Source organism: Podarcis muralis, chromosome 2 (genome assembly GCF_964188315.1).
Source record: "Podarcis muralis chromosome 2, rPodMur119.hap1.1, whole genome shotgun sequence".
Taxonomy (NCBI): Eukaryota; Metazoa; Chordata; class Lepidosauria; order Squamata; family Lacertidae; genus Podarcis; species Podarcis muralis.
In genome coordinates, this window is record NC_135656.1 from 14,475,751 (window position 1) to 14,502,650 (window position 26,900).

The 26,900-nt window shown below is 47.2% G+C and overlaps 2 protein-coding genes, 1 long non-coding RNA gene and 2 other non-coding genes across 10 annotated transcripts; 1 reads left to right on the forward strand and 4 right to left on the reverse strand.

Moving 5' to 3' along the window:
• Positions 1 to 826: 826 nt before the first annotated feature.
• ATP5F1B (ATP synthase F1 subunit beta) lies at positions 827 to 8,129 on the reverse strand. The gene is made up of 10 exons (XM_028710398.2): positions 7,946 to 8,129; positions 6,232 to 6,414; positions 5,434 to 5,608; positions 4,569 to 4,690; positions 4,100 to 4,284; positions 3,562 to 3,720; positions 2,629 to 2,751; positions 2,215 to 2,427; positions 1,829 to 2,030; positions 827 to 1,062 (listed from the first exon to the last, which is right to left on the reverse strand). The coding sequence occupies exons 1-10, from the start codon at positions 8,079 to 8,081 to the stop codon at positions 965 to 967; spliced, it is 1,596 nt and encodes a 531-aa protein (XP_028566231.2). The 5' UTR covers positions 8,082 to 8,129; the 3' UTR covers positions 827 to 964.
• On the reverse strand, positions 4,351 to 4,422 carry LOC114593110 (small nucleolar RNA SNORD59). Its single transcript, XR_003705604.1, has one exon. It is a non-coding gene; the product is annotated as a small nucleolar RNA SNORD59 (small nucleolar RNA).
• On the reverse strand, positions 6,108 to 6,180 carry LOC114593109 (small nucleolar RNA SNORD59). Its single transcript, XR_003705603.1, has one exon. It is a non-coding gene; the product is annotated as a small nucleolar RNA SNORD59 (small nucleolar RNA).
• Positions 8,130 to 9,334: 1,205 nt separating the features above from the next.
• Positions 9,335 to 21,836, reverse strand: ATG101 (autophagy related 101). 6 transcript variants are annotated; one of them, XM_077923920.1, is made up of 3 exons: positions 21,750 to 21,836; positions 16,755 to 17,011; positions 9,335 to 10,571 (listed from the first exon to the last, which is right to left on the reverse strand). In XM_077923920.1, exons 2-3 carry the CDS (start codon positions 17,004 to 17,006, stop codon positions 10,167 to 10,169), a joined length of 657 nt encoding a protein of 218 aa, XP_077780046.1. In that variant the 5' UTR covers positions 17,007 to 17,011; positions 21,750 to 21,836; the 3' UTR covers positions 9,335 to 10,166. The 6 variants fall into 6 exon arrangements, with proteins under 6 accessions (XP_077780046.1, XP_077780047.1, XP_028566269.1 ...); XM_077923921.1 differs by having other exon boundaries at positions 16,755 to 17,007; positions 21,750 to 21,829; XM_028710436.2 differs by lacking the exon at positions 21,750 to 21,836 and adding an exon at positions 19,881 to 19,972.
• LOC114586716 (uncharacterized) lies at positions 19,673 to 20,177 on the forward strand. The gene is made up of 2 exons (XR_003704168.2): positions 19,673 to 19,777; positions 19,933 to 20,177. It is a non-coding gene; the product is annotated as an uncharacterized LOC114586716 (long non-coding RNA).
• Positions 21,837 to 26,900: the final 5,064 nt, after the last annotated feature.

The window sequence follows — 26,900 nt, forward strand, 5'->3', positions numbered from 1 at the left end:
TGACTAAGCCGCTTCTGGCGAACCAGAGCAGCACACGGAAATGCCGTTTACCTTCCCGCCGGAGCGGTACCTATTTATCTACTTGCACTTTGACGTGCTTTTGAACTGCTAGGTTGGCAGGAGCAAGGACCGAGCAATGGGAGCTCACCCTGTCGCGGGGATTCGAACCACCAACCTTCTGATCAGCAAGTCCTAGGCTCTGTGGTTTAACCCACAGCGCCACCCTTAGGGAGCACTTAAATGCACACCCAACCTACTCTCAGCCCATTGAGATTTCTTATATATACTTGCTAGACTTGATGCTGCTTGCAACAGGCAAAATATGCTAGCTCTTCTATTTGTAGTGAGGCCAGTACTGTAATTCTTTTTTGACCAACTAGGCTTACTACCTATCTAATCAAGTTTGTGAGGAGTTACACTTTCTCTTTCACCTGGCCAGATCATCTACCACCTACTAGATATCAAGGCAAGCAGAAGCCTACTAAGGATATCTGGATTTTTCTGCTGCTACTGATCCCAAGATAAGTGCACATCCAATAAAAGTTGTACCACTCAGGATAAATGGGATAGAATTATCCATCATGTTTATCTGGTAATAAAGACATTCAAAAAACAGCTGAGATTGAAGAGGCATTTTAGGCCTAGCCTCCAGGGAATTTGAGCTTGCAGATGAGTAACTGGCTGCATGCCAACACATTAATCTTAGGAATGAGCAGGTCTACTGTTGGGGAAATGACAAGCAGCAGTTAAGGGGGAGAGAGAGTCAGCAAGCTACAACAGAAGTGCTATTACCTCCCACGTCACCACTTGCAACATGACATGCCACTTCTACGATCTCACCAGAAGTTTTATTGAAAACTTTAAATACTTTGCAGACATGTTACACGACTTCCCAGTTGGGAACCTGGACAATATGAACCAATGGAGAGTTTGATACAGAACAATTTCCCCCTCAGCCGCAGACTCATTGGTGCTCTTCAGCCAGCTTCTCCGCCTTTGCCACAGCTTCCTCAATAGGCCCCACCAAGTAGAAAGCCTGCTCAGGGAGGTGGTCATACTCTCCTGCAAAGGAAAAGATATGCAGCAAGTCAGACAACAAACTGTTCAGGAAAAGCAGCAGATTGGCAAACTTGTTTAAAGTGCTGCCATGCAAATCTGCCCAGTTCCCTTTTTAGGATTTCCTTCCATGCTACGGAGGATAGAAGTGGTAAATCAGTATGAACTGGCCGGAGCCTCCTGCATATGCCCATTGTAGAGGGCCATTTATGATTACCCCAATTACCGTATTTTTCGCTCTATAAGACGCACCAGACCATAAGACGCACCTAGTTTTTGGAGGAGGAAAACAAGAAAAAAAATATTCTGAATCCCAGAAGCCAGAACAGCAAGAGGGATCGCTGCACAGCGATCCCTCTCGCTGTTCTGGCTTCTGGGATAGCTGTGCAGCCTGCATTCGCTCCATAAGACGCACACACATTTCCCCTTACTTTTTAGGAGGGGAAAAAGTGAGTCTTATAGAGCAAAAAATACGGTACCATAAATTGGGTGCAAGTGCAAACTGCTGACATTGTATAGCTGAAGGTGTGGAATGCTCTCCCCAGGGATTATACCTTCCTTATACACCCTTAGGAACCAGGTAAAAATGTTCCTCTTCAACCAGGCTGATTGATCTCCTAGACCCTTTTAAAAGTGTTTGTGCGAAAGGGAAGGATTGTTTTGTTCTTGCTTTTATTATGTACTTTTGTGTTTATTCTGTGAACTGCCCTGAGATCTTCAGATGAAGAGCGGTATAAAAACTAATAAATAAAATACTAGGACAACTTCTTACCTGCCAGGATCGCTTTGAAGCCCTTGATGGTTTCCTTTAGGGGTACCAGCTTGCCTGCATGGCCAGTGAAAACTTCAGCCACCTGGAAGGGCTGGGACAGAAATCTCATAATTTTACGGGCACGAGCCACGGTAAGCTTATCCTCTTCAGACAACTCATCCATACCCAAAATAGCAATGATGTCCTGGAGGGACTTGTAGTCCTAGAAAGAACATATGCATGTGACCAAAAGCAGCAAAAGAACCCTGAAGGAGAACAGGCCATGCACCAAATCTACATTCCAGTGGTACTACCAGCGAGGATAAAGTTTACTGGCATAAACTTGCGCAGAGATAGTTTTTTGCATGAGATATTAAGTACTTGTGTGCCTAATCCATCCTCCTCACCTGCAAAATCTTTTGCACCCCACGGGCCACATCATAATGCTCATGCCCCACGATATTAGGATCCATGATACGAGAGGTGGAATCAAGAGGGTCCACAGCTGGGTAAATGCCCAATTCAGCAATGGCGCGAGACAACACAGTGGTGGCATCCAAGTGGGCAAATGTAGTCGCAGGGGCTGGATCAGTTAAGTCATCAGCTGGTACGTAAATCGCCTGTGAAGAGAGAAGACTTACTATAGTGCCATATTGCTTATGCAAGCACTTTAAATGTTAACCATCTGAAGGAAGAAAAACAGCTGTGTTGGATCAAGGGGGAGAGCAATTGGATGAAGTTTGTTATTAAACAAAGCAGAGTGTGAACTTTGTGGGCAGTTTTGCCATCCTTAGAGAGGGACTTGTTTTAACAGTTGTTACCTGCACAGATGTGATAGATCCCTTGCGAGTTGTTGTGATTCTCTCTTGCATGGTACCCATATCAGTTGCTAGAGTAGGCTGGTACCCCACAGCTGAGGGAATTCTGCCCAGCAAGGCAGACACCTGGAAGAGAAGGAATGTGTAGTAATTCAACACCAGTGTGGCTGACAATAAGATCTTCTACCTGTCTGCAAAACAGAACTATTTACACACAGAGACCTCCTCCCGCCGCCAGCCTTTGGAAGGCTCCTCCGAAGGCTGGCGGTGGGGCGGAGAGACCTTCTCCCCGCGCCAGCCTTCGGATGGCTGTCCTGAAGACTTGCGGTGGGAGGAGGGTTTTCCTTCCCACCGCCAACATTCAGAATGCTGTTCTGAATGTTGGCAGTGGGGAGGAAAAACCCTCCTCCCACCGCAAGCCCCGGGAACAGAGGAGAAGCGCTGCGCGCCTTCCCCTCTGTTCCCGTACCTGTCCTGAAGGCTTGTGGTGGGGAGAAAAGCCCTTCTCCGCACCGCCAGCCTGGCAAGCGGTCTCCATAGGAACGCATTAATTGATTTTCAATGCATTCCTATGGGAAACCGTGCTTCGCAAGACGAAAAACTCGCAAGAAGAAAAAACTTGCGGAACGAATTAATTTCGTCTTGCGAGGCACCACTGTAATTAGTTTTTCCGCCACATGCTTTAGCCAGGCTTTGTTCATGTGTCCTGCTCCAAGCAGGCAGGAAATGAGTAAGGCAAAAAACAAGAGGTCCTAACAGGAAGAAGGCACCGAGAACTAGACATTTCTGCCTTCAAGGGATAGGGGACCCTAAACACACCTGGAGACATCCAACACTCAAGGCAGAAACTCACATTTTTTTTAAGACTGAGGCCTTCTCACTAGCAAGCTCCATTGAAGGTTCTGATGGAGGGTAACCTAGGACATCCAGCCTTACCTCAGATCCAGCTTGTGTGAAACGGAAAATGTTGTCAATGAAGAGCAGTACATCTTGACCTTCCTGGTCCCTGAAATATTCAGCCACGGTCAATCCAGTTAAAGCAACCCTGGCACGAGCACCAGGTGGCTCATTCATCTGTCCGTAAACAAGTGCAACCTGAAGGATAAGAGGAAATTCATTATGGGTTAGAAAGTTTCTATGCCCCTCATCAGCCCCTCCCAGGTCAGACCAAGGTAGCTTCAAATGACATATGAAAGTATTTCCTCCAAAGGCAGGCTCTAGCTACTACAAATGTTAACAAGAAAGCCTCTTCGGCTGGTGTACTTCAGTAATTCTGTTAGCTTCCTATGAGCATTTGGTGCAAGGTCCAGACTAGATATTCAGAATTCTATAGACTAGTCTCAAACACAGCAACCAATTTCTGGTGAAAGCAATAAAATTCCCTTTTGAGATGGCAGATAAAGTCAACCAATACTAAATTCTTGGGGCCTAGATTGGTCCCTTCCCACCTGCGTAGCCTGAATAGCTTGCTCACCTTGGATGTGTTATCCTTCAAGTTGATGACTCCAGATTCAATCATTTCATGGTACAAGTCATTTCCTTCACGAGTTCTTTCCCCAACACCAGCAAATACTGAGTAGCCACCATGGGCTTTGGCAACATTGTTGATAAGCTCCATGATCAGTACTGTCTTGCCAACACCAGCACCACCGAACAGCCCTGGGGAAGAAAGCCAGTTTAGTATCCAGCCTTTGATTATGCACCCTCTAGCATTCTCCTCCTTTTCCTTCTCAGAAATAAGAGTGGCTTCAGCAATCTCAGAAGAACGAAAGTCATAAATTTACTCATCAGTGAAGGAAACAAAGCCGTTGTCAGGATTTTAGGTTCTAACTGCCTAATGATAGAGGAACACAAATTGTTGGGGCAGGAGACTTGGGCATTCAAGGCACTGACCACCCTACCCCAGACAGAACCTATTCCACATGGGTCCTCTGGTAACTTACCAATTTTACCACCTTTGGCATATGGTGCAAGGAGATCTACAACTTTAATGCCAGTCACAAGGATTTCTTGCTCAACACTCATCTCAACAAACTCTGGTGCTTCAGCATGAATAGCAGCAAGTCTGCAAAAGGAAGGAAGGAAGGAAGAAAAAAGAGAGTTGGCCACACATTACGAAAAATTGTGCTCTTATATTGGGTATTCACAAAGTGTTCACCAATAATTCTTATACCCAGGCTCCAGTTTGGTATTTACACACTGTGCCTGCTTTAGGCCAAGAAGTCTGCAACACCATAGTTTCATTTGTGTTTTAATCATAGAAAAACTGTCTAGTTTTAGTTCAGTAAGAGTTGGAGCAGAAAAAGCAGGATTTGAAATCTATACACTAGGTTGCATAAGAAAAATGCAATATCTAAAATATGTATTTTGAACAAAACCTTTTTATTTTAGATAAAGCTTATTTTCATTTTCTAGCATGGAGTGCTAAAACTAATGTGTCAGCAATCATGATATGTTATACAGGAACTGCTCCACAGCTGCACAGTTAGCATGCTGCTATTAATATGGTTTATAATTTAGCACTGCATTGCTTAGGCTAGCTCTTAATGGCCAGAAAATGCTGTCCAGAACTTCTAAGAACAGCGAGATTAAAGAATGACCATGAAATAAATAACTGCTGGCATGGCTTCTGCCATAAAATTCTCCAGACCCTCATAAACTGTAGGGGTGCTCTGCTATCTAAGCTCAACAACAGTTGAACATGAAGACAGCAAGAGTTCTATAAAACTGAAAGTACGCTAATTAACATGCTTTTGCTACCAGCCTATGAATGGTTGCCTATCATTTAACCCTCAGATTCGCACTTACTGCTTCGTTGTTATTGGGCCTCTTTCATCAATTGGCTCCCCAATCACATTCATGATTCTGCCAAGGGTCTCAGGTCCTACAGGAATTCTGATGGGTGCACCAGAGTCCAAAACTTTTTGGCCTCTCACCAAGCCTTCAGTACCATCCATAGCAATGGTACGAACCGTATTCTCACCTACAACGGAGAACAAACATTTCTCACTAAGCCCGCTAAGTTCAATATTTAGAGGGGGGAAATACTCCATGTTAATCCCCTGTGGTAAATTACTAAAGGAAGCTTTACTTCTGTTTGAGAATGACATAAACATTGAAACAATGTACTTTCCATTTAACACATACAGAGAATAGAGCTAAAATTCAGTACATTGTATTAACAGTTTTATGACTGAAAAAGCACTTCAGTAAAGATTTATTTCATTATTAGAACATGAAGCTCATTACAATCAGATACCAAGGTCAAGATGGAAAGGCAAGGGATCTCTGTGTTTGAGAATTTCAAATAGGTAATCTGCTCCTTATTGTGTTGGGCCATAAAATGCCAGTGCCCTCAGAAACTCCTACATTCTCCTGGGTTGGAGACTGATAAGTAAAATTGGGCCACAACACTAACCAATACCACCAGTCAACACGGCCCTGTGTTCAGTTACCTTCTGGTTAGCAGTGGATTTAAGATTCCTTCTCAGATCATAAATATGGCTTCAGCAAGCTCAGAAGAACGAAAGTCATTTTACTGATCATCAAGGAAGGAAGAGTTAAAACATGACTAGAGAAAAGCCAAGGAATACAAATGGCGCTTACCTAAGTGCTGTGCTACCTCCAGCACCAGCCGTGTATCTCTGCCTTGCACCTCAAGGGCATTGAGGATCGGTGGCAGATCATCATCAAACTGGACATCCACCACAGCACCGATGACTGCCACAATGCGCCCAGTGGCCACTCCAGCTTTAGCTGCAGGAGCCGCTTGTGCAGCATAGTTCCGGCCTAGAGGACAACCATGGCAGACATGACGATTAAGCGGTTATCACAGAGTATTTCCCCACCCCCAAGGCTGCAAAGGAAGCAAATGTGACAGGAGTTAGCTCAAGACTTCCACCCTTTTGACCTGGAGAACCCGCTGAATCAAGGAGAACTTCAGGCTGTGACCTTGTAACCCTCATTCCCAACTCCTTGAGGTTACCAGTGTGAGACTAAGTCGAGAACAAACTGCTCCCAAGCACAAAACATGGATCCCTTTATACACCCATGAGCCAGTTTCCAGCTACCGAAATCCTCCACTCCAGCAATATATGCCTTTTCTACTTGTCTCCCTGTACACTGCACACACTCTGCAAGGAAGCTCTCTATGCTGGCCTAATTGAGTCCAGCACTGGCAACTCAGCCCCACCCCCCTCACTACTCCAGGAGCAACCCCCCACCCCCACTTTCTGGCATAACCTTCCCTTAAAGCTGCGGTTCTCAACCTGTGGGTCCCCAGATGTTGTTGGACTACAACTCCCATCATCCCTGAGCTCTGGCCTTGCTAGCTAGGGGTGATGGGAGTTGTAGTTCAACATCCTCTGGTGACCCACAGGTTGAGAAAGGCTGCCTTAAAGGCCAGGCCCCTTAATACTGGCCACCTTGTCGAAGGTGAAAACAGAGGCACTAGTCTCGCGTGCTTTGGAAACTCTTGCACACCAAGGACCAGCCCTTTACCACCGCCACTGCGGAAGCCTTTTCCCATCGCCATCTTCTTCATCGGCTCCCCTGCAACAACCTCCGCTGTTAAAACAGGCCACCTTCGCTTCCCAGTTCCAAAAAAACCCGAACCTTGCCAGGGGCCACGCGTCGCGTGAAAGGGCAGCTTTCGCGTGCACGCTTCCCCAACCGAAGCGCTAGGATTCCTACGTTAGAAATGCCTCCGAACGATTGCTGGGGGGGGGGGCGTCCCGTGTCTTGCATGGGGGGGGGGGCGCACAGATGCGTGTCGTCCCTCCCAGCCCCAAATGGGAGCTGAACCCGTAATAGAGAAGTATAACATTTAAGGTAGCAGGTAAAAAGGATTTGAACAGAAACACCGTGGATGTTAAGACCGGGAAGTCAAAATGCTGCGGGAATATTGCGAATGGAATTTGTTAAATTGTATGAAAATCAATTAAAATTTACGACAAAAAAGGAACGCGACCGTGGGCTAAGTGGGGCTCATCCAGAGGGGCCTCTTAGGTTTTCCCTCCCTAATAATAATAATAATATTATATTTAGACCCCGACCATCTAGCTGGGTTTCCCCAGCCACTTTGGATGGCTTACAGCGCGCATATATATAGGAACATAATAAAAAGCCTGACTGCAGAGATTTGACTTAAGCCAGCAGAAAAGGCCCTGCAGCCTGAAAGGCAGCTCCTCCCGCCGCAGAGGAGCAGATTCGGCATAAGGATTTGCTGGGCCCACGCCGTCCTCGCAGCGCTTCACACCCGCCACTAGGCCCCAAGGTGACCCCGCCCTCGGGCGCCTTCCCTCGCCCTCCGCTCACTCACGGGCCTCGGTGGCAGCTGAGGCGACCCCGCCGCGGAGCTTCAGCAGGTCCTGGAGCGGGCTCGGCGCGCTCCGCACGCCCCGCCGCAGCAGGGAGGCGGCCGAAGAGGCGCAGCAGCGACCCGCAAAGCCCAACATGGCGGCCACCGGCTGACTGAAAGAGCAACCGCCGCCGACAGCCTCAGTCAGCTCCGGCTGAAGGGTGGGATGGCGCCGTCCGAGTCGGCTATTGGCCGGGGAGTGTTCGGCTCCCTGAAGCTTATTGGGTCAGCTGCCTTGTCACTCACCCGCTGGAGCAATCGCTGGGTGGGAAGGGCTAAGCGAGAGGGGAGGTGCCATGGGGGATGTGCCCAGTTAGCAAGTAGCCTATTGGGCCAGGGATCTGCTCTTTATCACTATAGCTCTCCGCTACAGGCTAGAGCCGACGCCTTTCAAGGAAACCCGGCTTGATGATTGTTCGGAATTGTGGAAGTTCCCGCCCTTACGGATACGATTAGTCAAAGTAAGGGAAGGCGGGTTTAACTTTTAAGCGTATACCAAAGAGACTGGATTGAGCACGTGTCCCAGATTTGCCCTTGCTTTAAACTGGAAGTTTTCAACATTTTATTAGGTCGAAGGGCCACCAGTAAAAGTGAACCAGTAATTTCAGATTCCAGTTAAGTTTGATATAAATGCATGTGTATCTGCAAGAAAGGCTGTGATCCTATTTGAACACACTGATTTGTATGCATGTAAGGGACGCGGGTGGTGCTGTGGTCTAAACCACAGAGCCTAGGGCTTGCCGATCGAAGGTCGGTGGTTCAAATTCCCACAATGGGGTGAGCTCCCGTTGCTCGGTCCCTGCTCCTGCCCACCTAACAGTTCGAAAGCACATCAAAGTGCAAGTAGATAAATAGGTACCACTCTGGCGGGAAGGTAAACGGCGTTTCCGTGCGCTGCTTTGGTTTCGCCACATGACCCAGAAGCTGTCTGTGGACAAATGCCGGCTCCCTCAGTAAAGCAAGATGAGCGCCGCAACCCCAGAGTTGTCCACGACTGGACCTAACGGTCAGGGGTACCTTTACCTTTTTAAGGCTGCACATGTGTATTTCCAGGTTGATTTGCCTAAGATTGTCTGTTACATTTGTACTGCACCCTTCCTCCAAGGGTGTGAGGCTGCCACAGATCAATTTCCTTTCTTTCGTTTTATTTGCACAGCAAGCCCCAAAAGGCAAACGAGGCTGAGATGATGATTGGTTAAGACTCAATGGTGAACTTTCTAGCTGAATGTTGGACTTTGAATCTAGGTTTCTCCTGCCCAAGTCCATACTGGTAGACACTTTCCCAACCTTTTCAGTGTATGGCATCTGAAAACTATTATTGTGTAGCATATACTATGACAGAGGCAGAGATTTGGGTTTTCTAATTTTAATTCTCAGACTATTATACATTTACATTACACTGGAAAAACAAATACAAGTAATTGAAGATCCTTATTTTTAGAAATGCAAGTGCCTGACTTCCAAACTCTCCTGAGAAATAGCAACTGTGGGGTTGTTGAGGACTAGATTGGCAAGTTAAGACAGCCCTTTGAACAGGTCTTTCGGACTTAGCTCTTCTTTGCAACCAGGACTCACAAGGAAAAAAATTAGTCTGCGGCCATCTACTGCCCTAACCGACCTGTACAAGACAGGGAGACTTATAATCTTATTCAATTATCCAAGTCAGAGGAGGGTCAAGGAGAAGGAGTGGTTTATCAGGATGAAAGGCACCCATTTTGCCAAGATAAGTAACCCCAGCTCTGGCAGATTTCCATTAACAAAAGACTCTACAGTTAATAAATAAAGGCATCTGGTCATGGAGAGAACCAAGCTTGGAGTTATCATCTGTCCTATATTAGGGAAATGCTCATGAAAAAATACACACTATTTTCTCCCATGAAGAGGCACACCTTCTAAGCTTGTAGAGCTAAGTCTAACAGAAAAGGGGCTGAAGGAAGAATCCTGGTTTCCTTTTCTGCTGTGAGAGGCTGGGTTCCACGTAAACTGGTGTACTGAACCCAGGAGTCAGGGCTGGTTCTGTCTTTGCCCTGGAGATACTTGGAAATTAATAAATTAGAACAGGGCACCTGGATAGCAAGACTCCCAGATTTTCTGGGAGAAAATATGTATTTGGTGCTTTTGGACAGAAAGCCAGTTGCTCATGTTGCCTCTCAATAATGTCAGGTCTACAGTCTCATGGAGATTAGAGTGCCAGGGTATCCTTGATGAGGCGCCGCATGGTTGTAGTGACAGAGGTTCCAAGTGAGTCAGTGATCTGGTAAGCAATCTTGTACAGGTAGGGCTGGACATCCCGCAGCCCCGTATCAAAGACATTGTCCACCTCGGACTGGGTGGGCATCTTGGGCAGGTACTCATGTCGGTTCATCACTTCTACAATGTTGATGATCTTCTCACAGAGCTTCTCACCAACCTTCTCACGGCAGATCTGCCGCTCCTGCTCATTAGCCAGGCTCACCACGTTCACTTTGACAGTCCACACTTCCCATGGGATACACTCGTCAGAGAATGGCCAGCGTGATTTCTTCTTCTGGTAGAACTCCAGCGAGATCTGGCCCATCCCATCATTGCCCGAGTTCCGCAGTGCATCCTGGGAATACAGAACCACCAATGGACATTTTACAATGCTGATTCCCAAAGACCTTCACAACATATATGTGGTGGGATGATGAGCTGCTTGTGCGTAAAATGCAAGTCCCTCAGAGTTTGATCAGGTTTTCAAACCTCTGCCTGTGACGGAGCCCCTCCGGCATGGCTGCGTCAATCGCTAGTAGAATCCGAAAGTGGTTGCTTTCGGAAACGTTTCCAACATAAAAGCTCTTTCACGGAAACACGTCTTCTGGACTCTCTGCGTGACAGTTTCCGGCGAGGCGTGGGTGTCCCTATAGGAGGTCCTGAGACCTCTCCACTGTTTTCGCTGGAAACGTCTCTGAGCCACCCCTCCGACTCACTTTCCCTGGAAGTTCCTGCTCGCCCCCTACTGGTTCCCTCTTCAGCTGCTCCGTCTCTTTCAACCTGAGGGAGCCTTTGCACCTCCTGTCCTTCCGATGGCAGTTCCCTGACATCCACCTCCCCTCCAGGGCCCCCTTCACCCCCTCCCGTCTCCTCCCCTCCGGGCTGGGAGGAAGTAAAACCCCTGAAAGAACCTTCCTCATCGTCCGAAGTTTCGAACACTTCCCTCCACCTGCTACTGTCCCTCGTCTCTCGATACTCCTCGTCTTCGGAGTCTATTCCCTCTTCCAACTCCGACTCCGTGAATCCTTCCATTTCCTGTTCCTCGTCGGTGGTGCCGAAGTACTCCCTCCTAAACCTTTCTACCGGCTGTGGTTTCCTAGGGAATCTTTGGTGGAACGTTTCTGTTAAAACCTCGTCATTGACCTCCCCTGCAGTCACCCAGGTGTTTTCTGACTCCGGTTCCCCTTCCCACGCCACCAAATACTCTACCTGATTTCCCTTCCACCTGGAATCGAGGATTTCCGCTACATGGTTGCTGCGTTCCCTCTCTTCCAAGGCTGGTCCCCTGACGTGCTCCCCTTCACGTCCCCCCCTGTATGGTGACAGTAACGACCTGTGGAACACTGGGTGCAATTTCATGTGGTTGGGTAACCGGAGTTTGAAAGCCACCGGGTTGACCTGCTGAATGACCTCAAAGGGTCCCAATCTTCTGGGCCTCAATTTCTTACAACCCCCTTTGAACGGCAACCCTTGGGTTGACAGCCACACTTGATCCCCCACCCTTATGGTTTCACCTTCCCTTCTGTTCTTGTCTGCCTGCTTCTTATATTGTGCCTTGGCCCTTTCTAAGTTGAGCTGGAGCTGATGATGGATCGCTTCCATCTCTTCTACAAAATGTTCAGCCGCTGGAACGCTCCATCTCTCCCCTCCCTCCCCTGGAAATGCCCTGGGGTGACACCCGTAATTAGCCAAAAAGGGGCTCATCCCTGTGGACACATTCTCCGCATTATTGTAGGCAAATTCTGCCAGCGCCAACTTTTCGACCCAATCGTTCTCTCTGTCATTGACATAACACCTCAGATATTGTTGAAGAATGCCATTTGCTCTTTCCGCCTGCCCGTTGGTTTCAGGGTGCCGGGCCGTTGAAAAATTGACTTCCACGTGCAGCAAGCTCATGAGCTTCCTCCAGAACCTGGAAGTAAATTGTTTGCCGCGGTCTGAGATCACCCTCAAGGGAGCCCCGTGCAACCTAAAGATGTGTTCTACAAACAACTTCGCTGTTTCTTCCGCTGTGACTGCATGCGAGCATGCTACAAAGTGGCACATCTTTGTTAACAGGTCTACTACTACCATGATGGCTGTTTTCCCCTTGGACTTCGGCAGATCCGTCATAAAATCTATTGATACCGCTTCCCAAGGCCGTTCTGGTGTGGGTAATGGTTCTAATAACCCTGCCGGCGCCCGTCTTTCCCCTTTGGCTCGCTGACATTGGTCACACCCTCTTACATACTCCCTTACATCTTCCCTCACCTTGGGCCACCAGAATTCCCTGGTAACCAACCACATGGTCTTGTGTTGCCCAAAATGTCCCGCCGTGGGGCTATCGTGCAACTGCTTGAGTACTCTCCCCCTCAATTCACCTTCGGGTATATACAGTGCCCCTTTGTAATACAATGCCCCATTTCTTTCCTCAAAACCTTCGGGGCTCTCGCCCTCCCCCCTGAGTCCTCTGAGCTTATCCTGGGCATATTCATCATTTTCCGTTTCCTCTACCAGTTCTCGTTGCCCCACCAGCGCCGCCCCACACACCCAGCGGTCCTCAGGGATGACATGTCTCTCTTCAATCGCCCCCTCTCCCTCCCAATACTCTGGTTTGCGTGAGAGAGCGTCCGCCCTGACGTTTTCTGGACCTGGCACATAACAAATTTCAAAGTTGAATTTAGAGAATTCCTGTGCCCATCTCACTTGTCGTTGGTTGAGCACTCGAGCTGTTCTCCAATACTCTAAATTCTTGTGGTCGGTGCACACTTGCACCTTGTGTTGTGCCCCAATTAATAAATGTCTCCACCTCCGGAACGCTTCGTGAATGGCAAGTAGTTCCCTGTCATACACCGTGTAGTTCCTCTCGGATTTATTCAGCTTCCGCGAGAAGAAGGCACACGGTCTCCACTCTGACATACTCCTCCCCGGTTGAAGAAGTACCGCCCCTACCGCCCGGTCGGACGCATCAGTTTCCACTCTCATGGGTTTTCGTAAATCCACATGCAGAAGTTGTTCTTCCGAGGCGAAAGCCCTTTTCAGTTCTTCAAATGCTCGCTCCGCCTCCGCCGTCCAAACAAATTTCTTCTTGCTGCTGAGGCAGTCGGTGATGGGCGCCGTCAAGTGGGCAAAGTTCTTGATGAACTTCCGATAAAAGTTCCCAAACCCCAAGAATCTTTGCACATCCTTCTTGGTCTTCGGTGTCTTCCATTCCAGTACCGCTTGGACCTTGCCTGGATCCATGGCCAATCCCTTGTCTGACAAGCGGTACCCCAGGAATTCCACCTCCTTGGTATGAAACTGGCACTTCTCCAGTTTCACCCACAGCTGGTTGGCTTGCAGCCTGCCCAACACTTCTCGAACGTCCCTCACATGCTGCTCCTCATCCTCCGAATACACCAACACGTCGTCTAAAAAGGCCACACAGTTCTTGTAGAGCAAAGGCCCCAGAACGTGGTTAATAAACGCTTGAAAGCACGCGGAGCCTCCTTGTAGACCGAAGGGCATAACGAGGTATTCAAAGGCTCCCAAAGGGGTGAACATGGTGGTCTTCCATTCATCTCCCTTCCTTATGCGTATCAGATTGTACGCCCCCCGCAGGTCCAGCTTTGTAAAAATCTTTCCCTTCCTTACCCTGGTCAAAATGTCATCAATTCGGGGCATAGGGAAAGCCAGGGGTTCCGACACTGCATTCAAGGCCCTGAAGTCACACACAAGTCTCGGCTTATCTGTGTTTTTTTTGTCCACAAAAAACACTGGGCTGCCCCCCACCGCTCGGGACTCTCTGATGAAACCTCGCTTCAGGTTTTTGTCAATGAACTCCCTCAGCTCCTGCATCTCCCTGTCGGACATGGCGTACAGCTTGCCCACTGGGAGTTGGGCCCCAGGGAGTAGGTTGATTTGACAGTCAAAGGGTCTATGCGGCGGCAGTTTGTCTGCTTCCCTTTCGCTGAATACGTTGCTCAGATCTGCGTATTGCGGGGGCACCTTCCCTCTGCCCATTACTTCCATCCCGGCTAGGGTGACTCTGTCTCCGCCCTGAACCTTCCCCTGCTTGCAGTGTTCTAGGCAATGCGCTGACCCAAAGGAGACCACCCTCTGATGCCAGCCCACTAGCGGATCGTGTAGCGCCAGCCAGCTCATCCCCAAAATGATGGGAGCTCCTCCCAAGGTGGCCACATTAAACGCTATCCGTTCGGTGTGCCTTGCCACCCTCATTATCATCGGGACAGTCTGTTGGCTAACTTCTCCTCCCAACAGCTCTCTGCCATCAATCGTGGTCATTCCTTTCTTTGTGGGCAGACTCTGGCAAAGTGCCCTGGCTGTTGGCAGAGATAACATTTCTTGGCGCTCTTTCCCTCCTTCTTCCGCCCTTCACTGGGATTTGAAACTGCGCGCGCCCGCGCTGTTCCAACTTCCATCGGCTCTGCCGGCGGGAAAGGTGGCTCTGGAATGTCCGGAATGCGCAGTTCCCTCCAACGTTCTCCTTTCCCTTCCCGCCTTTCCAAAGCTCTCGCTTCCTGGCGCGCTCCTATGGCCAGCGCGGATTTGGTCAGCTGATCCATAGACTCCGCCCTTGGCCCCCGGGAAAGTTCATCTTTAACGGCCGAAGAAAGCCCCTCTTCAAAAAGCATTTGGATGGGTTCTGCCGATAGGTCCCACCCCAATTTATGAATCAGCATAGTAAACTCAGTCCAGTACTCACGGACAGATCGGCTCCCCTGTTTGCAAGCCATTAACTGCCTTCGTACCACCCCCTGCTCAATGTCACTGGAAAACATCAGGTCCATGGCACGAAAAAACTTCCTCGTGTCCTTTAGTATCTCATTATTCACTGCCATCAGGGGTCGAACCCAATCCTTCGCCCCCCCCTTCGAGATGGCCAATTACAAAAGCCACTCGCGATTCCTCGTCGGGGAAGTCATCATACTGCAGGTTGAGAGCGTATTGCATCTCAGTTCTAAAGGCATGATAGTTTCTGGGATCTCCCCCGAATTTCTGCACCAATCCTGGCACCTTTCTGGCTATCGAGGTGGTTTTCTCCTTTCCCTTTTCTGCATCCTGAGCCCTCCTCTCCTCAAGCCTCGCCGTTTGCATGGCCAGCTGGATCTCCAACGCCCTGTACCTTTCTTCCAGGCTTGGACCTCCTCCAGCTGCTCCTGCTCCTCCGGTTCCGGCTGGGTCGCTCATGATGCCGCTGCTTGCACAAGCTGGCTTTCAGGGACTTTCGGATTGCTGTGGTGGGATGATGAGCTGCTTGTGCGTAAAATGCAAGTCCCTCAGAGTTTGATCAGGTTTTCAAACCTCTGCCTGTGACGGAGCCCCTCCGGCATGGCTGCGTCAATCGCTAGTAGAATCCGAAAGTGGTTGCTTTCGGAAACGTTTCCAACATAAAAGCTCTTTCACGGAAACACGTCTTCTGGACTCTCTGCGTGACAGTTTCCGGCGAGGCGTGGGTGTCCCTATAGGAGGTCCTGAGACCTCTCCACTGTTTTCGCTGGAAACGTCTCTGAGCCACCCCTCCGACTCACTTTCCCTGGAAGTTCCTGCTCGCCCCCTACTGGTTCCCTCTTCAGCTGCTCCGTCTCTTTCAACCTGAGGGAGCCTTTGCACCTCCTGTCCTTCCGATGGCAGTTCCCTGACAATATAGAAATCACTGCTCCCTGTATTAAGAATCGTGCTGTGCATCCATATTCAAGGTGGATAGACTGTTGTATGCCCAAAATTTCATACCATCTGAAAGCTTTTCAGAACTCTGAAGATCAAGCACGTTTTCTTGACTCCCAAGACTGAGGATTGCTCAAGGCAATATTTGCTAAAAGGAGTTAACTCTGGTTCCAGTCATCAATTGGCTGGATGGCTTTACACTATGCAAGACGCTGTCTTTCTACATTCATTCCAGTTCTTTCCCTTCAGCCCTACATGGGCATTGTCATTCACTGTGCCTGGCATCCATTTTACTTTCTCATATATTACCAAATTTCAAATTTAAACATCCTACTGCTAAGTTACCAGAATGCAGATTAAAAAATATGTCTTCCAAATTATGTACATTAATTGATAGTATGTGGGAGTTGTATGATAGAAATCTAACCCAATTCCACTGAACAGTTGAGCAAAACAATGTGCTTATAAAACTGGAGACAGAACTCCTTGGTGTCCTAAATCCCCTTATTTAAAAAGGTAACAACTATCACCCAGCCATACTGTACAAAACACTTGTTAAGATATGTGGAGAAGCATTCCATGCAGACATGGGGACAACTGCAATAAAGACTTGCTGGACACAGAAAAGGAATGGAGTTCTTGAGCAGGTTTATATGGGACGAGGTGATTCTGCAAACTATCCAGTAGCAGGCTATTTAGGGAAATGAGCCTGGAAAGAACTTGGTCACCTGTGAAGGTGGCAAAAGACCAGCGTCACATGTTCCATTCTCTTGGTCACTGCCCAAACCTTGGTGGCTCAATTGCATTTTGGAAAAATTGAAGTTTTTGAACCGTCTTCCTGGGCAGTCTCATGTACTTAAAAAAATAAACAGTGAGTAATAGCAAGCATTACCTTGAATTCCCCAACAGCTTTTCTCAATGCCCGGTCAAGCTCATCGGACGTAACTCTAACATAGGTAAAATCAATGAAGTCACAGTCAACATCTTGTGTGCCGACTGTCCCAATGGAGTAGGTCCCTTCCTTCTTGTAGTGGAACTTTCCTGTGCTGCGATGGAGCAATATGGTGTGCAAAACGGCGAGCATCGCTTCTTCAATCTGGCGCCCCTCCACTGATATCTCCAGTACCTCTGAACGGCAGTTCATCCTGGCTTTTGCAAAGGAAAATAGATAAGCTGCCCTCCCATTAAAAAAGCAGTGCAACCAAAACAGAGAATGGCAATATTTATGGAGGGTAGGAATACCCCACAGCAAAGTGTCAAGCTATGAAAGTGAACTGAGATGGTTTTAAATGAAAATAACAAGCCTGGGATAAAACAATTGTGCAAATGGGAGAAGAGGGGGATTTTGGTGGTGAAGGAGAATAAAAACACTTGATTCATTTTCTTCCTCTGCAAGGAAATCAAATTATCAGTTTAACACAAAGAACAAAATGGCAACACAGATTTGTTTTGTCGTCTTTCTTCCACATCAACAATGGAATTCCAACTCCAAACTCTCTTTCCCTCAGAGAATTATGGACACTGTAGTTTACCCCTCACAATGTTACAGTCCCCAGAAATCCTTGACCAAATTACAATGCCCAGAATTCTTTGAGGGGGGAAACGTGCTTTAAGTGTGACTTAAAGGTAGACCTTAATGTCAAATAGCAGCTGACTTCAAGCAAGTGTCCAGATTGCCCTCTAGTGGTTTCATGTGTGGCTTCAGTTTGGAACTGCACCTGAATATGCTGAATTTCAATGCGGAGATTCCTCGGTGATCATTTAGCAATACTTCTACTAGTAAGCTTAGATTATTTTTGTTAACAATTCAGAGGTTTTATTATAATGAGAAACAGCACTGAAAAATATCTTATTTTCCTTAATCCCTTTAATCCATGCTTCATAGATTTTAATCTGAATTTTAAAATATCAGGAAAGACACAGATATAGCCTTGCCATCTATTCCTGATTTAATATTAAAATTGAGTGTTGCTAAATAAGAAACTATTGATTGAGTCCCAGAAGGGGTGGGAGAAATACCCTGGACTTTTGCTCAACATTTCTAAGTTCAAACAAAAACCTAAGCAGAATTAAAAGAAGCACAGATTAATCCTGTGAAACTAGCTTGTGCATACCATCCTCCCTGAACTAGCCTGAACAGTCATGTGAACAGTTGCCCAGGGAAGGAGTCTTGTAGGAAGGTGCTCCCTAGGATGAACAGAAAACAGAACTTTTGTACTTTTTAGAGATGTGCAGAAGAGGGAATTTTGGAAGGTTCAGCAGTTCTTACCTTCACAGCACTGCCTGTGCAACGTTGTATACAATCCTATGTAACTAATTTATGTAACAATGCATTTTAGGAATGACCATTTTTCCATAGAAAATACAGGGGCAGCAAATGTTCCATTATGGAAAATATTTCATGCCAGGTCGCTGCCTGAGCCCCTTTAGAAGCAGTCAAGCATGCAAAGAAATCAAGCAGAAGCTCTACCTATCATTTCATCTGCATGCCAGAAAAAAATTAATGTGCTTATCTTTCGCACTTCCTCGACCTGGTTCTGTTTCCCTGATCTGGTTTTGGGGGGGAAATAAAGGGGAAAAAATTTCCCTTTATTCCCCCCCCCAAAAAAAACTAGGTGCGTCCTATGGGACGAGAAATACGGTACTTATCTAAAACAGGGGGCGTCCTAACTAACATATATTTAAATAAATACGAGAAAATTAGATCCTTTCATGTGTTGCACATGCCATACACACATGCACGTTGCAGCGCACATAGAAGTTCTGCGTCATTTTGAAAAGCAACATTTCATTTTACAGCTTAGTAATATATATTTTTTGTTTCGAATCACATATGGAAAGAGCAGGCCCTGCCCCCTGACATCATTCAGACCCAGCGACAGTCCCAGTTTCTGATTTGATCCTGGAATAGCTTGCTTTTCCTTAGAATGTCCCTATTTTCATCAGAGAAATTTTGGACGTCCCTATTTTCATCAGAGGCATTTTGGAGGGTATGGAGTTATGTGACCCCAATGCAAAGGAGATACAACCTTTAGAAAACATCTGAAGGTCGGCGGTTTGAATCCCCGCGACGGGGTGAGCTCCCGTTGCTCGGTCCCTGCTCCTGCCAACCTAGCCGTTTGAAAGCATGTCAAAGTGCAAGTAGATAAATAGGTACCGCTGCGGCAGGAAGGTAAACGGTGTTTCCGTGCACTGCTCTGGTTCGCCAGAAGCGGCTTAATCATGCTGGCCACATGACCCGGAAGCTGTACGCTGGCTCCCTCGGCCAATAAAGCGAGATGAGCGCCACAACCCCAGAGTCGGTCACAATTGGACCTAACGGTCAGGGGTCCTTTACCTTTTTTTATTAATAGTGAAATAATTATTAAGCTCTAACTTAAAATGATTTTTTGTATTCATAACAAACTTAATAATGCAAACACATTGGCATTTGGCAATAACAAAAGTTTAGAAACGCAATTTACAAAGACACATAGTCTAGTCTCTTAGAAACTTGCTATAATAGGTGTAAATATATGATGCAAACTGCTAATAATTATAAATAGCAGAATGTAGGCACCCTATATATAGTAATTAGCAAACCGGTGATATTTTGGCAATGTACAGCCAGTTTTTCCCTCTTTAAATTTTTTTGGGCCCCCCAAGGGCCCTAAGCTATAGCTTGTTTCGCTTATACGTAAATATGGCACTGCTCGCCCCTTACCAGTTTTGTGGCTTATCAAGGCGCCATCAAAGGCCACGAAGCCACCGGCGCGAGCGGGTGGCGACGGTTGGTTACCAAGGCAACCAGCAGGCCGAGGGGAGGCGAGCTGTCCCCCAACCCCCCTTTGAGAATATGAACTGGAGACTCACCTGCCCTAACCGCTGATGCTTCCCAGGCCGAACAACTTAACCCTCGGACCAGCCCAACTAAAGGTGAATGGGAAGGGGGGGGAGACCTATAGCCTCTTAACGCAAGCCGATGCTATTCTTCCTGCCGCATCCTCTGAGATGTATGTAACGATAGAGGGGTTGTTACCTAACCGATGCAGCTCGTTTTAGGCGTGGCTTCACTCCTTTCTCTCTTCTAGGGCTTTGGGAATGCAAGCCTCCTCCCCCCCCTCCCGCGGCTCGTGGTATGTTCCAAGAAAACAAAACGACGCGCAGAGAAAATGGAACGTCACAAGGGCGCCACTTCCTGGTCCTGCGGAACGGACCAAGCTCTCTGCTGCCATCTATAGTTCCTGCGATGGGATCGTGCTGTCAATTGAAAGCTTTGGGGCTTTAAAAAAATACCCACTTATGTATACATTAAAAATACCTAAAGTTTTTTTTTCCCTTTTCAAAATCCGTATAAGGACTGAGCTCTGTGTTGCCACCTATAGTTCCGGCGACGGGATCGTGCTGTCATTTGAAAGCTTTGGGGCTTAAAAAAATACCCACTTATGTATACATTAAAAATATCTAAAGTTTTTTTTTAAAAAAAAATCCGTATAAGGACCGAGTTCTGTGTTGCCACCTATAGTTCCGGTGATGGGATCGTGCTGTAAATTGAAAGCTTTGGAGCTTAAAAAAATACCCACTTATGTATACATTAAAAATACCTAAAGGTTTTTTTTCTTCCCAAAATCCTTTATTAGGCCAACTATTAAATAAAAATGCAAGCAAAAGAGCGTGCAAGCTTTCAAGAATCCATCAAGCTAGATGGTAACAATCCAAAGGAGGGCGGGCTTCTGTACAAAGTTCAGTACAAAGACATACCACCGTCGTTGCCCGCAGGCTTACATTCCAGTAGATTTATGCTTTTGAGGATCAGGACATTGGGGGTGGGAGGTTTCCAGTGATGAACCACACCTTGGGGTGCAGTCCACACTGGAAACCGCTTTTGCTTATGAGGCATCACTGTGCTGGTACTTTTCTCAAACGCCATTGTCACGATGTATGATACCTTGTTTATAACGCCGTTCCGTGCCACGTGCAAATTGTAAAGCGGAATAAAAAATGGGAAGTTCTCAGTTCGCTGCACTGCCTTTATGACGCAGTGTGAGAAGTGAATCTTGCATGCAAAAACCCCAAACCACTTGCGTGCCCACGTCCACACACAAGTCATGCAAGTTAACGGGCAGAATTCTCTCTCCACTAACATGCACAGGAGGGGGGGGGGGAAGAGGCTGAATCCGAAGAAATGGCTATGGGGAGGGAAGAGACTCTTATACACATCCTATCATCCTTGCTGGAGAGGGTGACACCCTGCCACAGCACACACAACCCGCGTTGTTTCTGGCAATATAAAACCCCTTCCCTTTCTCCACCTTCAGTCGCCAGTTAGTGGCTACTAGATCTCTCATAATTCTAGACCTCTCTAGTACTAGACCTCTCATAATTCTTTTGAATTATGGTGCTGGAGCAGACTCTTGAGAGTCCCATGGACTGCAAGAAGATCAAATCTATCAATTTTTAAGGAAATTAGCCCTGAGTGCTCACTGGAAGGACAGATCCTGAAGCTGAGGCTCCAACACTTTGGCCACCTCATGAGAAGAGAAGACTCCCTGGAAAAGACCCTGATGCTGGGAAAGATGGAGGGCACAAGGAGAAGGGGACGACAGAGGACGAGATGGTTGGACAGTGTTCTCGAAGCTACAAACATGAGCCTGACCAAACTGCGGGAGGCAGTGGAAGACAGGAGTGCCTGGCGTGCTCTGGTCCATGGGGTCACGAAGAGTCGGACACGACTAAACAACAACAACAGACTTCACTCTCCCAAGTACAAGTTTTCTGCAGGGTCCTCCAGAAACAGCTGGGAATCGGGCAGGGCGGAGGGAAGCCCACCACCCTGCTAAGAACCTGTGGGGAGGGGGCGCGAAAAAGGCAGGCCTAGCGCCACAAGAACAGTACAAGCCCATCTTACGTATTCAAACTTGGTGGCGGCGGAACGTTGCCACCTGTCCCTCGCCTGCTCAGCCGGACACTTCCGGTCACTGGAACGGAGCCGGAAGCTGAAAGAAGAATGCGCAGGCTCAGAAAAGGGGCGCGCGGCGTCACCGGAAGAGGCGGGGCAGAGAGAGGAAAAGAAAGAGGAGAGGGGGAGAGAGAGGAGTTTGAGCGGGACTTCTGAACTGCTTCCTCGGAGCTGTAGGTTCTGGGCGGAAGTGGAGTATTATTTCTGATTTCATTCTCTAACTTGGGAGGGTCTGGATCGGGGAAGGAATGGTCCTTAGGGTAAGGTTGCCAGATTTATTTCAATGAATCCCGGGACACTATCAATCAATCAATTTATTTTTTTAAAAAAAGAGGGGAAATGTTATATATATAAAAAAAGAAGTAATATCTTCTCTTCTGTGGTCTCCTCTGTTGCGCCGCCTTCCTCTGGGTCCCGGCCTTTCTTGGAGCGCTAGCGGTGCTCCCCCCCTTGCACTGCGAACCCCTATAGTCTTACTCGGGAGTAAGCGTTAACAGAACCCCCCTCCTCCTGCTGCTGCCCTGCCCGTCTGTCTGGGCGTCTCCTGCGCAGGGATCGTCCCGTGGCCGCCCATCCCCACCGTACTTACCATCCCAGGCCGCCCATCTGCGGCCACATTATCCTTTCTTTTATCAGATCAAAATGATCAGACAACAGCAAAGGTTGCTAGGATTATCGAGGGTGCAATGAGATTAAGGGACACTATCTGAACGATAATCTTGGTCATTTGATTGCCCTTTTTACCCATTGTTGTCTTTTAATAATAATAATAATAATAATAATAATAATAATAATAATAATAATAATAAAAATAAAATTATTATTTATATCCCACCCATCTGGCTGAGTTTCCCCAGCCACTCTGGGCAGCTTCCAATCAAGTGTTAAAAACAATACAGCATTAAATATTAAAAACTTGCCTAAACAGGGCTGCTTTCAGATGTCTTTTAAAGATAGGATAGCTGCTTATTTCCTTCACACCTGAAGGGTGTTCCACAGGGTGGGCGCCACTACCAAGAAGGCCTTCTGTCTGGTTCCCTGTAACCCCACTTCTCGCAATGAGGGAACCGCCAGAAGGCCCTCGGCGCTGGATCTCAGTGTCCGGGCTGAAAGATTGGGTGGAGACGCTCCTTCAGGTATTTATTGCTTGTTTTATGTTGCTATGGCCGTTGGCTAACACAAATAAAGTTTATCTATCTATCTGCACTGTAGCACGCCCAGTCAGTGGGTCCGGGGCAGAGCTGGTGGCGAGCAAGCGGGAGGAGGCACGCTTGGGCCAGATCGTCCACAATGGCCAACGACGAGCTGGCCAACATGCTGAGCCGCCGCTTGCAAGTTCAGGAGCACAATGGCGCAGCCGCAGCTGCCCAAGCACCACCCAGAGGCTGAGCCGATGGCCTTGGGAAGCGGTGCTGACAGCGAGCTGAGCCCAAGTTGCAGTGGTGCACCAAACTCAACGACCCTGCACAGCTTTCGCCTAGCAGCAGCGCCCAACAGCATGTCTTCAGCCCCTACTCCGAGTCCCTATATGATGTGTCTTGTGTGCAACACATCATATGGGGACTTCCAGTGAGGCAAAATGGCGGGCATCACGGAAGCAGGCAGCTCCTCAAGCTAGCCAGAGCCAACTGCGCTACCAGGCTGATTCCGGGCTGCTGAGACTGCCGCTGCTGCTGCCATGTTTCCTGGGGACATTAGATGAAATCTAGGGACATTCTGGGGATGGAATTTGTCCGGGGACAAATTTGCAAATCCGGGGACTGTCCCTGGGAAACGGGGATGTCTGGTAACCCTACTTTAGGGTGGAGAGACAGTCACTGGTAAGGATATAAAAAAGCACCATTTTCTGTTCTGATCTGTGTTAGTTGCATGCAGTCGCTAGAACGTGCCACAACATCATCCAAGTGACCTCAGGGAGCATTTCAATTTCAAATATTCTGATAATTTCTGCTTTCAGTTAAGTATTTCGATTTTTGTTAAATTTACTTGATGGGAGGCAGTCCACCCATGGTTGGAAGAGACCAGTGCTATTTTTTCCAATAAACGAGGTGCCGGAATTCACCCTGAACACACCTGAGTGGTGGTGCCAGAACTGAGTTCTGGTGATTTCTGCCAGGCAAAAAAAAGCCCTGGAAGGCACCCCAACAATTCAAAGTGTTGGCGCTGACCCTTAAAGCCCCAAACAGCCTCGGCCCAGTATACCTGAAGGAGCGTCCCCACCCCTGTCGTTCAGCCCGGACACTACGCTCTAAACATTCCACTCCTCTGTGAGACGCGATGGTCCCAAAAGTACAAAAGTATTGTAGTTTTCCAAGAGCATTTTGTGAGCACCGTTGATGGGTTGGAGAGATTATTGTTCAAAGGAAATAGCAACATAAGGAAACAGGCCTTCCAGCTACATTGTGCTGCCACCAAAGCTCAATTCATCATTGCTCTGGTAGCCAAGTATTCTGCCTTGGGACCTGTGGCAAATGCTCTGCAGTTCTAAAATCCTGCACCTGCTCCATTATTCAGAGCACATCAAACTGATCCTTAGACCAATAACAACTCGCTGCAGTGATGCAGAGCAAGTTGCTACAGAGCTCATAGAGGATGTCTACAAGATTGCTGAGGAAGTTGGAGTGGAATTGGTGGTGTCAAGATTTGTTGGAAGACAGCAACATGGCTCCAGCGTCCAGCCCTTTAGAGTACTGGAAGAGATTTCTAGTAATTCCTTACTTGAACTCTTTAGTGTCTTCGTTAGAGCAACATTTCTCAGAAGAGCATTCACCTGCCTTTTCAATTTTGGCTCCACACCGCCTTATGTTGGATATGAGCGTTCAAGATGAAAGCCAAGCAGTTCTCAAGTTTTTATAAGTTGCAAGACTTTGACTCCAAAGCTGAACTATGGTACTCCGTGTGACAGGAGAAGAAACTCAGCAAAGACCAATCAAAAGAGCTGAACATAGCAGACCTAGGAAAAGAGGCGGAAATCTTTTACTCTACAACAAAAAAAGGCGCTGCTCATCTCTCTTGCTCAGCCATGCACCGCCTGTACCATAGAGCTGTCGTTCAGTACCTTGCAGAGAGTAAAGACCTGGCTAAGGTCAACGATGACAGGGGAGCATCTTAATGGGTTATGCTTTCTGAGTGTACGCAAAAAAACTACATTGGAAAAAGGGAATTTGAGAGAAAAGGTTTTCAGGAAATCTGATAAAAATTCTTTCAGTTTACACTTGTTTTAAATAAGATGAAAAAAGGCGTGCTCTTTGTAATTTTGCAAAATATGCTCATTAACCACACGAAAGGTTCTCCCTGATGTTAATTTTTTATATAACTTCCTGGTTTTCAAACGACTGAAAAGTTTGACAGATTTTTCTGAGCACTTGGGGTCAAAAGCAAGTAATTTAGAACAACTGTTGTTGAGACATTTCATTCCGAATCTGCTAGATCAGGGGTCTGCAACCCGCGGCTCCGGAGCCGCATGTGGCTCTTTTACACCTTTGCCGCGGCTCCGGAGCGGATACTAGCGAGGGGAGGAGGCGCATTGTGCGCCCTGACACCCCCCACTGTGGTGGGTGCTGTACTGGCTGTGACGTCACATGGGGGCGGTGCGTGCGTTAGTGACGCACCGTCCCGACGCCACCTGCCCACCTGCCCGCTACATTGTAAGGGGCATGTACGCTGGTCACTGCATTGAAAGGGGGCATGTACGCTGGTCACTGTTTTGAAGGGGAGTGAAGAACACACACACACAAAAAGGTAACTTGTTAATTTAATGTTTATTTCTATGAGGAGTAATTCTGAGGGGTCAAACAAAGAAATAATAAAGTGACAAAAAAGTTATTTTTATAATGACGAGTTTTGCGGCTCCCAGCTTTTTTTTCTTCGGAAATGGGTCCAAGTGGCTCTTTTTGTCTTAAAGGTTGCAGACCCCTGTGCTAGACAGAGCCAGACAGAGGTTGATGACAAGAGGGTGTTCTCCCCCCCGCCTGGCTACACCCATGCATCCTCTGACCTCTAGTTTCTGGGGAGGAGTAGAGTATTATCTCTAACTTCATTCTCTGATTTGGAGGGTCTGAGGACTTTTGAAGTGCAGCAGGAAGATCAGAGAAGGAATGATTTTTAGTGTGAAAAGAAGTTCACTGGTAAGGATGTAAAAAGGCATCTGTTCTGACCTGTGTTAGTTGCATGCAGCGGCTGTTTACATTCTGCTGCAGTTCAGTTTCCAACCGAAAACCCCCAACGTTATTTGTTTAGCTGTCCACTTTATGTAATCAATTGTATAATGCCACACAGCATTCATTCATTTTTTAAATAAGTTTTTATTGTTAAAATAGTTCATCATTAATACACCTATACAAGCATACAAACATACATTTCATACAATCCTTAAAAGTGTTCAAACATACTTACACTCAATCCCACAAATAATTCCTTTTCCCATCACCATCCACCACCCCTCACCCCACCTTTGTGTTTGACTTCCAATCTACTCAATTACAATTTCTTTCCACTTCTATTACTTTCTTTCACACACCTTTAGCCCAATTTCATACTTCTTTTTCTATTACACATTGTTATCCATCTTATTTGATATTTCAGTATTTGAAACGGAACTTGTTTATTCTAATAGGAGTTCTGATTTTTCGATATGATTTTGCAAGTATCTTTTAAACACCTTCCAGTCCCTATCTATCTTTTCTTTTGAAATCCTTCCAATTTCTTCCATTGTTTTGGATATATTGTAATACTCCAATAATTTGGCAAGCCACTCTGTTTTTGTCGGTATTATACCACTTTTCCAGTTTTTCGCAATCAATAGCATTCATTTAAAAGCAAAGGGAAACTCCAATGCAAGTGGCGGGTGGGGAAGAGAAATCAGTTCCATATCATTTGCAGACTATAAACAACAATGAATACAGATTCTGTTTGCTGGATTAATTTCTGTTCCAGACATGGGTTGAACTGGCAATTTCCTCTCCTGTTTCGTTTTGAATTCTCCTATGTCTCTAGTCACTGGCAGCCAAACTTGTGAACTGTTAACCATGACTGTAAAGCAGTGGTGTCCAAACTTTTTTTCAAAGAGGGCCAGATTTGATGAAGTGAGGGGCCGTGGTG